At 50.7% G+C, this 17,446-nt stretch overlaps 1 protein-coding gene across 2 annotated transcripts in view; it reads left to right on the top strand.

Moving 5' to 3' along the window:
* Nucleotides 1–17,446, top strand: part of MAN2A1 (mannosidase alpha class 2A member 1) — a 316,852-nt gene that overhangs the window by 115,929 nt on the left and 183,477 nt on the right. For both annotated transcript variants that reach the window (XM_075601938.1, XM_075601947.1), the window contains exon 5: nt 1,702–1,829. In XM_075601938.1, coding sequence (XP_075458053.1) covers nt 1,702–1,829 — 128 coding nt within the window. The remainder of the gene's footprint in view (nt 1–1,701; nt 1,830–17,446) is intronic.

The following is a 17,446-nucleotide window of genomic DNA, read 5'->3' as shown; positions in this document are numbered from 1 at the left end:
CTTTCTCCTGCTCTGTTAATCCTGCAGCCTTGTTGGCTGTGCCGCACCTCGTGATCAGCAGCCGCTGGCCTTCTGGGGGCTGTAGTCCCCATGGAGCCCTTCTACCTAATGGCCGCCGCAACTACTCTTTCTGCACATGCGTGAGCCTTGCGCATGCGCGGCTATGCGCAAGATGGCGGCGTCCTGCAACAAACGCCGCCGGGAGCCCCAAGCGTCTTGATTGCTAGACTGCTCTCCACTGCGCAGCCTGCATCACCCCGGCACTCTGCGGAGGTTCCCCCACTAAGCGGAGGTAAGCGGGGAGCCAAGGGACTGACGGGGAGCCCAGAAAGAGAGACCTGGCCACACATACATTACACATACATTACACATACACACACACACACACACACATACATACACACATACATACACACATACATACATACAATACGTATACATACACACAAACTTTTTAAAAAGAATTTGATTAATTAAAAAAATATTTTGCCTGTTCAGTTCAGTTTCAGTTCCTTCCCACTATAGTCAAGTATTATCCTAGTAGATCTCTTCCATTCCGCAAATTGCTTTTCTGATTGTTATTTTCGTCTTTATTCTAACTACCTATATGCTTTTCTTCTTAAATAACTGACTATTGATTTAGTCAGACCATGTGACTGCGTAATGCTAAAGACCCCAACAGTAGGATACTGTCGCGGCCCCTTTTAATCTCCAACATCCCCGTAAAAATTCGGGGATGTTTTCCGTCTCTCACGGGCCTTTTCCGCGCGGCCCGAAATCATCAGATAGCGCTAATAGCAGGCGCTCAAAACTGCCGAAAACAGCCCGCATCAGCCCGCGATTTTTAAAATCGCGGGGAAAAGACCGCAGGAGGCTAAAGGTGGCCGCCACTGTAAATGAATGAATGAATAACCAGATACTTGTAGGGGGGACCCCTAAACATAAACTTGATAAATGACAGGTACTGGGTTGCAGTCCGGATGGTAAGCTCACTAATAAGTGACGCTGTTGTTAACAATAACACCAGGAAGATTGAGCATAATAACACCCTATAACGCACTAATTGTCTAAAGTCCTGAACAGGAAAACATGTAGCAAGCGATTGACTCACTCTGAGTGCTGCACAATCCATGCGATCCAAAGGTGAGGGGTCCCCAGGTGTGCTTCCGTCCAAGGGGTAGGCTAGTAGAGAAGGAGAAAAACTGGAAGAGCACTACTGTAGGTATCAAAAAAGTAGAAAGGAGGGTGCGTATCCCATAAAAAGATTATTTGTTGGTCATGGAAAAACAGGGCAATGGAGAGCCCTACCAACGTTTCACGCTTCACAGAGCAGCTGAAATATATCAGTATAAAGTAGTAACAAATCCTAGAAGGTATATATTAACTATTTGTGTGCACTCTTGGAGTAGGATAATCTACTTTTAATATTGACATATCCTGTGCTATATCATAAACAAAAAACATATTTTTGTACTTCGTCATTTTGATTGTCGTAATAAAGAAATCTGTACTACAGCCATGCAATATTATATTTGTAATAAGAATATCTAAAGTCTGGTGAACAACTGGAGTGCAAAGCTAATCTCAATTAAACATTTTTACCCTCCCTCTCCTTCATATCTACATGCTGCATTGTACAGTGATGGAGAAAATGTACTGGTGTGTTTTAATAATTATTTTTACCTGTGTTTTATTTGGCAGGTTAATAGAACTTGAACAGCTTGAGATAGTAACAGGTGGCTGGGTTATGCCAGATGAAGCTTCTCCTCACTATTTTTCATTGGTTGACCAACTCATAGAAGGACATCAATGGCTGGAAAAAAACCTTGGTAAAGTCATTTAATGCATTTTTTTAATAATCTTTATAATGCTATTTACAATCTTTTTTGCTTATTTTTAAGTTGTTGTTGTTGTTTTTCTACACACACATACCATGTGGGATACTACTGTAAATACTAATTGGCAGTTATTGTACCCACTAACGCGATAGGACGGGAAATCCGTAACACAATATTCCTTAGACACGCATTCAAAGAGCCATAACTCTTGCAATAAGTAATCCATTTTATCAATGATCGCCTAATGCGAAAAATAGTCACTACATTTTAATTCTGAAATTAAAGGCAAGTACTAACAACTTTTGATGTCATGATAAAGAAGACTGAGCTACGGTTCTAACCCTTCTATTTGCCAGCCAAAGTTTCAATCTTGTAGTGATAAAGCTATTTTGATGTTTGGGTAAAAGGCATAGCAAATCTAACATTGCATAGTGCAGTGTTTCTCAACCTGTGTGCTGCGAACATATAGTATGTGGCCCCTGGGGGAAAAACTCTGCTAGCTGCTCAGTGTGCACGCCTCACACTGGCTGGAAATGTAGAGGCTGTGATCTGCCTCCACTCTCGAAGCCTGACACAGGAGAGAGAGGCGCCTCTCCATCTCCAGAAACTGCAGGGTGTGTTCACTGAGCATTTAACATTTTTGAAGTGTGTGGGAGAAAATAGGGAAAATAGTGAGGGCTTTGTGTGGGGGAGGGAGGTTAAGAGAAGAGGGGGATTGAATGTGGTGTTTATGATTAAGATCTTGATCATAAAAAACACATTCAACCCCCCTCCCACCACTTTTCTTAACCTACTTCCCTCTTGGGTGAGGGTGTTGTGTGAGAAGTGGAGAATAAATGTGGTGTGTGTGTGCTGAGTAAAAAAGTCTATAGTGTGTGTGTGTGTTGCATATAAGCGAGGAGGGGATGAGTGAGGTTTAAATAGTAGTGCTCTGCATTTTTAAAATCCTTCAGGTGTATCCCTGCTCAAAAAATGTTGAGAACCACTGGCATAGAGTATGGTAAACTAATATTTATCTGCAGCTTTCCCCAGTCTTCTTTCAACCCTAATGATTACCTACACCATTCTCGGATCTTTTCCTTCTCCACCGTTCAGCTATTTAACAACTTTCTTACCACTGCTTTTATTGGTACTGTGCAAACTATTCTTAATATAATGTATAAATTAACAATCAGACTTCATTTTGTTGATCAACGAAGATGCCATGATTGCTTGTAGGAATTTTTAGCATTTGAAGCATACTCTGCATATCAGAGCATGACAATGTCACAAGAGGTTGTCCTCTGATTATAGAGGGGGAGGGGGGTCAGAAATGGGAGTAAGTTCAATACTTAAAGTACATTAAAATAGATCTGGTGGAGACTATTGCAGTTAAGGAGTTCAAAAGAGTTTATCCTAAATATTAAAACAACAAGAATCTAACTGGGTCTGAGGATTTACAGTAGGTTGGAAAGGGGTGCAGACTACTGTATGTGTGTCAAGTGTTTTTTATCTGCAGTCAACTTCTCCATTTATAAAGTTGTATCTCCTTTAAAAAAAAAAAAAAAACATTTTAACTTTGCCTTTTTTTTTTCTTGAAAAATGAATGGAAAATCTTTAAAGTTTGCAAAACAGTTTGCCAAGCAATGTAGGTGACATTACCCTTTATAAACTGCCATTTTCACTCTATTGTGGTCAAAATCTCAAGCACTGTGAACTTTGCGGCAATAGGCAGGCTTTTTGATTTATCGATCTTCCATATATATAGCTATATTTCTCTCACACCATGTTGCAAAATTGTAAAAACCGCAAAAGGGTGTTCTTAGAGGCAATCCAAGCAACTTAAAAAATAAATATATATATATATATGTAGCCTGGCGCTCCCGTGGCTCCTGGAGACCCCCCTCCTCTTCTGCAGTGCGGTCGCGGGTGCCGACGGACCCGACGGCTGCTTCCAAGGGTGGGGGCCGGAGCAGGGAGCAGTGCGTCTTCCCCTGCATGCGGCCGGTTGCCGGGGACTCGATCGGGCCGTTGCTAAGGCCGCGGTCGCGTCGCTAGGGTCCCGGCGGCTAGCGAAGAGGGCGCCGCCATTGAAGAGAGACTCGCGCATGCGCAGTGATCGCGCAGGCAAGGCCCCAGAGCTAGGGAGAAGTCGCGCGAGAGTAGGGAAGGTAGTGAGAGAGTCACGGCAGCCCCCGATAGCTGGCGCAGGGCAGTGGATAGAAAGCCCGCGAAACCCTAGCCTACAAGGGAAGGCTCTGAGCAGGGACTACGAGTCCCATGAGCCTCTGCGTGCCCCACGTGATGCCAGGGAGCCAATAGGGCTTAAGATGTCCCTGCAGATTGGATACATTTTCGCGCGCTTGCACCACGTTAGTCAGTTGGAGCCAGGGAGCTGTGAGGGAAGGAAGGGTGCGGGGAGCGAGTGCAGCTCCTGCACCCAGATAGGTACCCACATCCCAGGTAGGCCCCAACTCCCCACCAGATTAGTGGGTAATTGAATAGGAACGGCCCAAGATAGGGACGCTGCCCTTAGTGTGTGTGCTGTCTGGTCAGGGTCACGGCTGTCAGTGCCGTGAGGTCTGACAGGCAGACACAGTGTTGTGTAGCACGTTGGCTGCACGCATCCAGTAGGTCACAGCTTGTTGCTGCAGGCGCTGGGACCAGTTAAGTAATAGTCAGGACTGGGAAGAGTTAGGGGAGTGGGGCAGGTTATTAACCCCTGTAGGCCCCTAGGAGTTTCCCTCTGAGACATCAAGGTTGCTGTGCTGTAGGGACGGCCTATAGTGCAGTATTTTCCATGTAGTTATAGGAGTCAGTTAGGGACTCAGCGGGCGCTGCCTCTGTGCATTGAGGTGGGCGCAGTTCGTCGTTGCGGCTGCAGCAGTCCTCCGGGTGGGATCGTCCTGGAGGTGGTTCTTCAGTCGCCGGATCCTTTGTGAAGCCAGTTGGAGATCCGAGCACGGGAGTGTTTGGGCAGGTACTATTAAGTCAACAAGTGCACCAACGGGCCCTTAGTTTAATAGTGACTGCGCAGTCACCCACGTTCTCTCCAAGAGTGCGGGACATTGGGTGGGGATTCTCGGGACACTGGGTGGGATCACCTGGTGTTGGGGATGCGACCTGCGCGACGCAGTAAGTGTCTCCTCTAGAGAGGGACACAGGTTATTATGATATTGCCGTGATATGTTGTCTTGCCTGTTAGTAAAGTCACTAGTTATTATACATCACTGTGTATTGGTTATTTGTATGTGTCCTGCGAGGAACCACTCCCCCTATGGTGGGAGCCATCGCAAGTGGAGGCGCTGCACCGAGTAAGTGGTTACCCATAGTGTTATAATTGCCCCAGGTTCCCCGTGGCGGAAGCTCAGCCCTCCTGTGAACCAACAGGTAACGCACCACACCCGAGTAACACTGTTTCCCCGCACCCACAGTATAATCTGCGATTGGGGGGGGGGGGAAACCCGTTACATTTGGAGGTGCTGCTGAGATCAGACCTGGGGTGCCCTGTTTCAATTTTTTCCAAATTGTCCAATTCCTATTTTTTTGTCCACCATGTTTGTCAAGTCCGGACGCGAGGTCCGTGCCTGGGCTTTGAGGCAAGATTTTAGCCCCCGCCGTGTGGTGGCTGTAGGAGGCCTTCCCGCACATCTATCAGATATAGAAGTCTGTAAGCATATGCGTAAAATCCCCGGGTAGTCGTATGCCTGTATGTTAGATGAAGACCAAGACCCCACCTCCCGGTGGAGATCGATACTTTTTGTGGTGACCCCCACGTATGATATATGCCTGGCCGAGGCCCCGTCCACGTTGTTTATGCCTGGGTGCCCTCCGAAGGGTTACCCTTTAGTCTACGCTGACCCCACGCCATGGCAACTTTCCCCAAGTTGGCAGAGTGCACATGGTGCCGCGCTCAAGGCGCAGAATGACTTTGCAGAAAACCATCCGGGAATGGCGGGAAAACCTAAGCCCCACCCTCGCCAACTGAGTGGCACAGTGCCAAGCCCGAAACGCTCCTTGAACAAGTGTGCCGCCCCTCGTTTAAATTCCACCAGGGGGAGAAAGCACCGTGAGCTTCAACCAGTAACTGCTGTTCCCACCAAAGAAAATACCGGATGCAGAGAAACCCGCTCTCCGTCGTATGGAGTCTGGCAGACTAAGGCCGGGAGCGTATCCTTTTTGTTGTGTCCGTGTATGACAGAAGCATTGAGTTTGTCAGGTAGTATGGACTTTAATGTCTTGACGTACATGATAGAATGTCGGTTGGAAGACGCGAACGAGGAGGAGTGCCTAGAATGTTTCTGTATCAAAGGTGACTGCTCATTTTGTAAATTGGCCTGGGGACACGTATGTGGCCGCTGCGGGGTACAGCTCCTGCAACCCGTGCCGTTGGAGGCTACAGGACCGTCAGAGGAGGAGGGCACTGTGGCGGACATAGATTATTTTCCCCTTGGAAATGAAATAGACTGCAAGGGGTTACACTCTAACGTGTATGTGGCCCGGAAATTTCCCGGAATAGATACACCCGCGCCAATGTGTTCCTGCCTTCAGGAAGCCTGTAGAGAGGGAGTCGGCCTATCCCAGTTACCGCTGCGCCTCAAGCCAACCGAGGTAGAAGGAACAGCGTATATACGATGTTTTAGTACCACCTGTGACTGTTCTAGAGGCGAACTGGCGTGGGAGCCCGAATGTGCTCGCTGCGGGATATGTTTCTTGAAGCCTATTATGCCCCAGCCTGAAGAACCAGCAGAGGACGAGGAGCCGGTCTGTATAGTTAACCCATCTACCCCTCTCATAGAGATTTCGGAGGGCCCGTGTGCCCACGTGAACATTCTAGACCCGGTTCCCGAGCAGGAATCACCTGCCCGGCTAGCTATGGAACCGAGCGAACCATCGGTGGCGATGCGCCTACCGGCGAACCACCCCAGAGGTGATACAGACGAGACGGAGGAATCACAGGGTAAGGTGTCTATGCCCCCGTCTTTCTTTAGTGATTCCAGCGACCAACCGTTTGTGGTGATGCGCCTGCCGGCGGACCACTCTAGTGAAGTAATCGAACCAACTATTTCGGCGGATACAGAGCCTGATGTGGGCCCGTGTGCCCTAGAGGAGGTGTATCCCGATGTTGCGGACCCTGCTGTTGGCCCGTGTGCCCTACAATGGCCTGTCCGGCTTATTCCTATGGTACCATCGGTCCTAGAATGGGGACACGTACCGAACGAAGACAAGGGTGAGTTGACTGCCCCAGGGGTGTTGGGGGTGAGCCTCCAGGTGACCGCGGAGCACGATAGCTCCTTAAGTCTGGTCACCAGGGCGAATGGCTCTCTTCTGCATCGCGTCCTGGCGGAGGGGTCCTCCTTAGAAGGTATCTGTCCGGTGGTGCGAGTGGACCCCTACCTACCTGACAGAGTTCCAGATGAAGAGAAGCCCATTGCGAGCCAACGGAGTGGTGAGGAACCTACTAACTCCCCACAGGCTCCGATGGAGGTGACTGTGAAAAAGGCCAGAATTAAGGTTCCCGATCTGAGTGAGAGCCGGTGTGCTCCACCCCAAATGGTCCCAGGACTGGGATCCAACGCTCCCGAGTTTCAAGCCAGTGAGTGGACTGTCCCAGAAGTGTTGTGGACAGGTCCCGATACAGCCGAGGTGGGAACTGACAGCGTCCCCGAGCACCTGTTGGCCACCGTGAATCACCGCCGTGGTAAGGTGTCTACCCTTTACCCCCTGCCAGGTGAAACAGAGACTTTGAGGAAAGAGACATTGTCCATTTCTCGCTTCCCAGTGGAAGCCTCGCCAGTATGTAGGGACAAAGACTGGGTGGAGAGAGATTCAGGGAAAGCTGCCTCCTTTAAGCCCAAAAAGGAGCGCTTCATTCACCACGTAGTGGACCGCGGGAAAGGTCCTGGCCTCCTGGCCTACCGCATCCATGCCGCGGAGGGCCGGGTAAAGGCCTGGCTAAGAGACGTTGTACTATTCCTTCCACCAGGGGGAGGAAGTAGTACTGAACTGGTGACTGTAACCCCAGAGTGTGCTCGCCGAGAGTTTTTTCTGGGGGAGGCTCATGGACGCAAAAGTGAGGTACCCCCACCTGATCCGTTAGGGGCACCCCACAAATGGTCTCAGCAAGCAGCTGACGCTCAGCTGGCCTCGGGTATTGTATGTGAACTGCATTGTACCCTATTGTGTAGAGTCACGAGTGATAAGTTGTACATATGCACTGCATTTTCATTGTATAACTGTGTACCAGGTTATGTCGTTCCCCAAGCGGGGACGTTGGATTTTTCAACAGGGGGAGAGTGTAGCCTTGAGCTCCCGTGGCTCCTGGAGATCCCCCTCCTCTTCTGCAGCGCGGTCGCGGGTGCCGACGGACCCGACGGCTGCTTCCAAGGGTGGGGGCCGGAGCAGGGAGCAGCGCGTCTTCCCCTGCATGCAGCCGGTTGCCGGGGACGCGATCGGGCCGTTGCTAAGGCCGCGGTCGCATTGCTAGGGTCCCGGCGGCTAGCGAAGAGGGCGCCGCCATTGAAGAGAGACTCGCGCATGCGCAGTGATCGCGCAGGCAAGGCCCCAGAGCTAGGGAGAAGTCGCGCGAGAGTAGGGAAGGTTGTGAGAGAGTCACGGCAGCCCCCGATAGCTTGCACAGGCGCAGGGCAGTGGATAGAAAGCCCGCGAAACCCTAGCCTACCAGGGAAGGCTCTGAGCAGGGACTACGAGTCCCATGAGCCTCTGCGTGCCCCACGTGATGCCAGGGAGCCAATAGGGCTTAAGATGTCCCTGCAGATTGGATACATTTTCGCGCTCTTGCACCACGTTAGTCAGTTGGAGCCAGGGAGCTGTGAGGGAAGGAAGGGTGTGGGGAGCGAGTGCAGCTCCTGCACCCAGATAGGTACCCACATCCCAGGTAGGCCCCAACTCCCCATCAGATTAGTGGGTAACTGAATAGGGACAGCCCAAGATAGGGACGCTGCCCTTAGTGTGTGTGCTGTCTGGTCAGGGTCACGGCTGTCAGTGCCGTGAGGTCTGACAGGCAGACACAGTGTTGTGTAGCACGTTGGCTGCACGCATCCAGTAGGTCACAGCTTGTTGCTGCAGGCGCTGGGACCAGTTAAGTAATAGTCAGGACTGGGAAGAGTTAGGGGAGTGGGGCAGGTTATTAACCCCTGTAGGCCCCTAGGAGTTTCCCTCTAAGACATCAAGGTTGCTGTGCTGTAGGGACGGCCTATAGTGCAGTATTGTCCATGTAGTTATAGGAGTCAGTTAGGGACTCAGCGGGCGCTGCCTCCGTGCATTGAGGTGGGCGCAGTTCGTCGTTGCGGCTGCAGCAGTCCTCCGGGTGGGATCGTCCTGGAGGTGGTTCCGGTGTTCTTCGGTCGCCGGATTCTTTGTGAAGCCAGTTGGAGATCCGAGCACGGGAGTGTTCGGGCAGGTACTATTAAGTCAACAAGTGCACCAACGGGCCCTTAGTTTAATAGTGACTGCGCAGTCACCCACGTTCTCTCCAAGAGTGCGGGACATTGGGTGGGGATTCTCGGGACACTGGGTGGGATCACCTGGTGTTGGGGAAGCATCATGCGCGACACAGTAAGTGTCTCCTCTAGAGAGGGACACAGGTTATTATGATATTGCCGTGATATGTTGTCTTGCCTGTTAGTAAAGTCACTAGTTATTATACATCACTGTGTATTGGTTATTTGTATGTGTCCTGCAAGCAACCACTCCCCCTATGGTGGGAGCCATCGCAGGTGGAGGCGCTATTCTGGAAGCCAGAGGGTCACGTGGTGATGACTTAGCTCAGATAGTGTCAACTCGCCCTCTTTTCCAAGCACGACAAGGTCTGTTTCTTTTCTTACTTTATTTGGAGAAAGCAGGGAAATACAGTCTCTTGTGTAGAAGTGTAGGTCTAAATATCTCTGTGTGTGCTTAGTAGTAAAGGGAGGTGAAAAGATAATCCTGCAGCACCATGACAGGGGTTACAGCGAGGTACTCACGAGTCCAGAGGAATGGTGGAAAGGAAGTGCCAATGTATGCTGGGTAGTAAGATAGTCTGGGGACAGACCATCTGTGGGCAGAGCAGAGGGGGAGAAAGCAGACTAGCCCATTTAAAAGAAAGGCTGGGGCTGCTATGGCAACTCACAGGAGTGTCTGGGGGAGCTACAACATGTAGCAATAATGTTGCATCTATAATACAGCAAGCTGCTGGGAGAGGGGAAATGGCACTGTATTTATCACACAAGCACTGTGTTTGTGTGCAGAACCAAACACATACAGCTGGCACTAATAAGCTGGCAAGCAGGGCTGCGAGGAAAGGGGGGGGGGTGAAACAGAAGTGCAGACAGGGGTATTCCTGTTCCATGACACTCCCCGTCTGGTATCTGTAGATACCACTATATAACAGGCTATGTGGAACATATGTGCAATGCAAACATAACATAACAATGCAAAGGTCCATATTCCCATAGCAAGGTGATACCGGCCGGTACCACTGGCATCAAAGTCCTTTGGCCAACCTTCCAGTAAGGGAAGCCAGGTGGATGCACAGCTCTTGGTTAGCTTGATGCACCACAATGTATTTTGTAAGAGTCTCTGGCACTGTTTCCTTTTAGCCTAGTGAGAAAACAGTCCTTTTGTCTCTGTAGTTTTATCCACAGAGTACATCCCCTTGTAGGTGTACCAGTCGTGGTAGCGTGTCGCCCTATCACCTGGCGTTCGGCAGAAGGAGATGGTTTTTGGTTCCTTGCAGAAGCGGAACAACACTTCGGGAAGACTGGTTGTCGAATCTAGTCCAGTAAAGGGGGCGTCTCTCAGAGAGTCTCCCTGAAGCTGAGTGCTGGGGTTGAACATTACCCGGATTTGATCGGGTTCCTGAGGGTGGTAGGCCCCAGGTGATTGGAGGTACCGACATTCTTCACCTTTCTTCATTAGAGGTGCTGGCTTTGCGTGGCCGGTAAGGAATATCTTTTGGATGAAGGCCACAAAGTTGGTTTTGGTCTCTGGTTCCCTTTTTAGGTCGCAGAGGTGCGAAGTGAACCTAGAGATGGCATGTACTCCATTGTTTGGGAAGCACCTTCTTGGTGAACGGAATGGTAGCGGAGTCACCCAACTGCTTAGTCCGTCTTTAGAGAGCTCCTTGACTGTTAACTTCGGAAATCCTCTATCTTCCCTTGATGGTGTTTGTTTGTCGTCCCTTGTTGTCTGGAACGCTGTGCACTGTAGGTCATCGGTGCATTTCTCTTGCACGAGAACATCTCCACGTAGTTTGGTGAAACGCTTTTGTGTCTCTTTGTTGACTGCCATCGGGAGGTTATTGTCTCCCTGGACGTAACGAAGAACAGTCTCTTTTGCCTTAGTAAAACCCTTTATGAAATGTCTCTGTGGCTGTCTCTTTTTAGATGTGTGAGAGGACAGTCCTTTTGACACTGTGGCTTCACCTGTGGGGCGCAATCTTTTGCGGCTATGCCAGCCGTGGCAGTTGGTTGCTTTGTCGCTTGATACTCTGTGGAGAGGAACAACTGTACACCTTAGTCGTGCCACTGCTCGCGAGAGGACTGTTTGATCGTTCATTGCCTTTTGGACGATCCCTTTGTCGGTCACCTTTGGGAGGGTACTTTCTTCCTTCGGTGGAATCGACTCATCATCCTTAGCTGTCTGGACTGCTGAGCATCCCAGGCCATTGTCACATCCCCCTGATGTGAGGATGTTTTTGTTGGTCTCAGGGGTATGACCTTGTCTCTTCTCTTCACTTGGCCCTTCAGTCACTTGGAGATGGCCAATACATGGTTCAGAGAGAGGTGTGTCCACATTCTGTCACCACCGTTCTGCGGCATCAACGTAGTCTTGCCCGTACTCTTTGTTGGTGCACGCGTTGCTCACTATCACCCATACTAGGTCAAGTCTTTGGGCGTATGGCGCGTTGTGGGGTCCGTTATGCTGTTTACGGACTTTATGTACCCTCATGATGTCCCTACCGAGCAGCAGCAGGATCTTGGCGCCTTGTTCTACCGGCCGGATGTGGTTGGCTATTCCTTTGAGGTGGGGGTAATGGAGTGCCACGTCTGGTGTGGGAATCTCGTCCCTGTTTGTGGCCATGTGGTTGCACTCGATGTGTGGGAAGGGGCATGTTCACTTTGCCGTCTATTGAGCATATGGTGTAGCCATTCACTCTTCTCCCTGTGGTCTCCATTCGCCCTGCACACGTTCTGAGAGTGTAAGGAGAAGCACCGTCTTGTATGTTAAACATGTCGAAGAACTCTGACCTGACCAGCGATCGGTTGCTCTGGTCGTCGAGGATTGCGTACATCCGAATAGCCTTCTCAGGTTGTCCCTGGGGGTACACTGCGACAAGGCATATTTTGGAGCAGGACATTTTGTCACCTTTTCCGCAAATCTTTACAGTACCTGGCTAGGTGAGTCGTGGAACCGCAGCACTTGAAGCAAACTCCGAATTCTCCAAGTAACCTCTTGCGTTCCTCTAGGCACTTCATCCTGAACCCAAAGCACTTGTTGAGTGGGTGTGGCTTCTTGTGTATGGGACATTCCCTGTTTGGGTCCCTTGGCTCCTTGTCTCCGGCGACCGACTGATCGGGAGTAGTTTGGGTCGTGGGAGGCACGTCCGTCCTGCGGGTCGAAATGGGTGTTTGGGGGTTACCATATCTCGTCGCTGGTCTCTCGTTCCTCAGGCTGCTTGCACTGTATGTGGTTTGCGCACCTAAGAAGAAGCTGGGGTCGTTCCTCGTCCTTGCTGCTTCGCGAATGAAACTCAAGAAAACTGAGAATGGGGGGTAGACGACTTGCTTCTCCCTTTTGTATTTGGAGCCTTGTGAGATCCATTTTTCTTGGAGGTTGAAGGGTAGCTTCTCCAGGATGGGTCTCACTCCACGAGCTGAGTCTAGGACGTTGAGACCTATTAAGGAATGGTCTTTCCTTGCGAACTCCAGTTCTTGCAGCAGGTCCCCGAGCTCTCGTAACTTCGAGTAGTCTTTAGTTGTGATCTTGGGGAAGCTCTCGACTCTTTTGAAGAGCGAATCCTCGACTGCTTCAGGGCTGCCGTAGGACTCTTCTAGCCTTTCCCACACTAGGTCAAGACCTACTTGGGGCTGGTGCGCGTTTGCTGTCCGAAGTCTCTTCGCGTGCTCCCTGGATTCGTTCCCCAGGAACTTGAAGAGAAGGTTGAGCTCCTCCCTTGCTGAGAAGTCCAAGCTGTTGATTGCGTCTTTGAACGTGAACTTCCACGTCCGGTAGTTCTCAGGGCGGTCGTCGAAGCAGATGAGCCCTGCTTGCACCAGGTCGCGCCGGATCATATACTTGGCTATGTCTGTCAGGCCTGAGGCATCGGCGTGTTTGTCCCGTTCTGAGGTAGTTGCTGGGACGGTCTGTGCGGTCGCCTCTTCCTTGGCGTGGACGCGTGATGGCTGCTGGCCAGTGTGAGGGGCTGTTTCCTCCCGCGTGGGTGTAGCTGGATTGCGAGCCTGTTGTGGTGCACCCGTGTGCGCGCTGGCGTGTGGATCACTATTGTGGCTGTGGCTATCCCAGGCAGCATGTACCATTGCAGGAACAGCATCTTCTCCTCGTGGGCCTAGCAAGTCTTCGGTGTCTGTGGAGTCGCTCCATCCGTATTGAGATGGTGCGCTGGTGTTTACACTGAAGAGGCTCCTTACGTAGTCTTCAGTGCATTGGACTGGATCCTCTGAGGCTATCCTTCTGTACGGTTGCTCCCCGCCGTCCTGTCTCGCGGCTGCTTCTAGGACTTCAGCTTGGGCTATGGCGGCGGCGGCTTCCTTCTTTTGGTTTAGGTCCTCTAGGTTGACGTCCACCTCTGCCTTTTTCCGAGCAGCGGTGGCTGCAGCGGCAGTGGCGGTGGCGGTGGCAGCGGCGGTGGCAGTGGCTGTCTGCTCCTCCTCTTCTAAGCGGGCCCTTTCTAGTTTCATGGTTGCCTCTTTCTGAGCATATGCGGCCCTGGCACGTGCGGCCTCTGCGGTGGCTCGCGCCTTGGTAGCATTTGCGTTGTCGCTAGACACGTGAGATTGCGCTGATCTTGCTGACCTTGATGAGTGTCTGGATGCGCTGGAGCACTGTGATGCGGTTTCCAGCAAAATGTCTTTTCTCCTACTCTCAGCTTCCGTGATAGTGGTACGCACGCGGCTGTCTCGTGCCAGGTCAATGTTGCTCTGTAAGTCTCTTTCTTGCAGGCTTTCGCTGGTGTTGGCCCTGGTCAGCTAAGTAACGTATGCTTCTGACAGCTCTTGGTAATGCGAGTGATCAGTCCTTAAATGCGTTATTGCCTGCTCGAGCTGTTGCGCATAGTTGCCAACACTAGTAACATTGCGTATTCCCAGTGTGGTTGTTTCCCAGGCCAACTCTAATTTAGCGCGGTGCGCTTCAATGTCAATCTCATATTTTGCACGGGCCTTTTGTGTCGGTGTGACTGTCCGTTTGGGCCTTGCGCCTGCCTGCGCCTGTTGCAGTTGCGCAGCGGTCTCTGTGTCTGAGTGATCGCTTTCCTGCGTGATGTCTGGTGAGGCTCTGAGTTCGGCCATGCTGTAGGTGTGTGTAGGCCTTTTGCCAGTGCGTGTGGCGTGCGGTCTTTTACCTTGTCAGCGATGGGCGTCTGTCTCAGATGATGCCGAGCGGTGTCCTGCAGCGTGCAGCGTGGGGGTAGCTGTACTCACAGGTGTCCGGTGGCTCTGACCCGTGTCCTGGCGGGTGTCCGGTAGCGTGGCCCTTGATGGCGCTAGCCGTGGGGACGTGCGCAGGGGTAGGTGAGATGGTGGCTCCTCACTATGGGGCTGTGCAGAGGGTGAACTCAGACAGAGAAAAAGGCAGTTAGGTTTTGTGTAAGAAGCGCTGTTTGTTGCAAAGCTGCTGTGCAGTGTAGGCTGCTGCTTGTCTGTTAAGGCTGCAGGCTGTGTGCAGTTTGAGCTACTTGGTGCTTCCTTTGTCTGCAGGGACTGCTCTGTTTATCATGGAGTCTGGAGTAGCACTCCTCCTTTTTCCCCTTCTTATTTGGGCACTCGTCAACCTCTATTTCTGAAAAAGGGAAAGGATTTGTTTCTTCTGTTACTTCGTTATGGTCCGCTATCGAACTCTGGGCGCTATTCTGAGAGGAGGACCACATTTTTAGAAAATGGGGAAAGTCGGTCCCTATTAACACATCATGTGCCAGTTTGGGTACTATACCCACTTTGAAATCTAAAGAACCAAACTCTGTTTAAAAAAAAACATCAACAGTGGAATATTCGTGATTATCCCCATGTATACAACAAATTGCCACTCTTTGTGAACTGTTTACCTGTTTCTTCTTAATGGGCAACAGGTATTCGGACACTAGTGTGACCATGCTCCCAGAGTCAAGAAGTGCCCGAACCCTCTTACCATTAACCTTTACAAATGCCCACAGATGGTTATTCAAGGGGTCCTCTGGGCTAGGGCCCATACATTGGGACCACAGCGAATAAGGTTCAACGCTGTTGCATTGCATGGGTTCAGCATTTAGTGGGCAGACTTTCGCGGTGTGGCCCCTCTCATAACAATTTACACATTTAGGTACATAGTCTGTGTCCCACTTAGAGACCTTTTTCGGCTCTCCATGTTGGCTGTTGCCCTTAGTATGCGAGTTACAGTTGCTGGTGCTGTGTGAAGGCGGTCGTCGCTCTTCAGCCCCCCTTAACCCTAGTACCCTTTTACCGTCTCTGGAAGAGTCCTGGAACCTTGGGTAGTGGGGATGCTCCATGCCTATGGGTTGCGGGTGCTCTTCTGCTGCATTGTTCCTTTCTACGAGGGCCACCAGCTCGTCTGCATTGTGGGGGTCACTCTGACTGACCCAACGGCGTAGGGCAGAGGGAAGTTTCCTCAAGAACTGGTCCATGACCAACCGTTCCACGATGTGGCTTGCTGAGTTGATCTCGGGTTGTAGCCACTTCCGAGCGAGGTGGATGAGGTCATACATCTGGCTTCGGTTGGCTTTATCCGACGTGAAGGACCATGCGTGGAGTATTTGGGCACGAACAGCCGTGGTTACGCCGAGGCGGGCGAGGATCTCAAACTTCAATTTTGCATAGACGTTAGCTTCGGCTGGCTCTAGATCAAAGTAAGCCTTCTGGGATTCGCCGCTTAGGAAGGGTGCGATTAGACTGGCCCACTCAGCTTCTGCCCATCCCTCTCTCTGTGCCGTGCGTTCAAACGTGAGAAGATAGGTTTCCACATCATCCGAGGGCCCCATCTTCTGGAGGTAGTGGCTTGCCCTGGTCATTTTCGGGACTGGGGCTGCCTCTGCTAGTGGAAGGTTACTGATAGCCACCCCTCAGGATCTCGAGTTCCTGCTGTAAGCCCTGGGAGAACCGTTGTTGCTCCTCTCTCAGCAAGCGGTTTGTCTCTTGCTGGTTTGCATTAGCGATTTGCAGAGCTGCAGTCGCCTCTTGCTGGGCTATTAACAGCTGGTGCTGGGTTGCATTCGCCTCTTGCAGGGCTGCATTCGTCTGTTGCTGGTTTGCATTAGTCTCTTGCTGGTTTGCATTAGTCTTTGGCTGGGCTATTAACAGCTTTTGCTGGGTTTCATTTGCGTCTTTCTGGACAGCGACATTGCGTACCAGCGCACTCACCACGTCTTCCATCTTGTTTGGAGAAACCCCCCCCCTTTTTTTTTTTTTTTTCAAAGTTCTTTAACCCGCAGACCTTTTAGTGTTCTGCCCGCATTCTCCACCATATGTGACAATCGGCTTACTCCGGGGCTCCGCCGTTTGTCCGGGACTGTTAGAACACGGTCTTTTAGGGTAGGTTAAATGATGAGGCGTCACGTACTGTTCCTTTAAACAGGCTATGCCTGGTTTATTCAGTCCCAGGCCCTGAGACTGCCACAGTGCATACAACAGAAACACATCAAAACAAAAAGCTGCTCACCTGAGCGATAACTTAACTTAGATTTTCCCTAACTCAGGGTTGAAGTGGTTTTTCCACTTCCAACAACAAAACAAGGTACTTTTCAGTTTTAGACAAAAAGGAACAGAAACATTTAACCTGTTTGGGGAGAGGCTTTTCCCCTCTCTGCTTCCAGCAGCCTTCCTGTCTCCAGGCTCTTGGGGAGGGGGAAGAGGAAACAGGAAATCAGTCTTACATACCTGATTTCTAATTAGCATGACAGGTGACAGAAATCAGGCAGCAGACAAACTCTGGTCTGGATCGCTCATCCCTCAGTTCCAGCGCTTGCCAAACTGTGGGATGGAGTGCATGTATTATAAGGCTGCACTCCCAGGCCAAACAGGATAGAAACTGTTTAGTATCCTCGGAGCCCTATATATGGAATTTATTACCATCCCCTGGTTTCTGTCACAATACACACACATTCTCCCATATATACACACGCACATTCTCCCATATACACACACACACACACACACACACACACACACACACACACACACACACACACACACACACACACACACACACACACACACACACACACACACACACATTCTCCCTTATATACACACACACACACACACACACACACACACACACATTCTCCCTTATATATACACACACACACACACACACACACACACACACACACACATTCTCCCTTATATACACACACACACACACACACACACACACACACACATTCTCCCTTATATACA

This window comes from Ascaphus truei, chromosome 1 (genome assembly GCF_040206685.1).
Source record: "Ascaphus truei isolate aAscTru1 chromosome 1, aAscTru1.hap1, whole genome shotgun sequence".
Lineage (NCBI taxonomy): Eukaryota > Metazoa > Chordata > Amphibia > Anura > Ascaphidae > Ascaphus > Ascaphus truei.
Note: the sequence above shows the minus strand (reverse complement) of the source record. Positions and strands in the feature narration are given on the sequence as shown.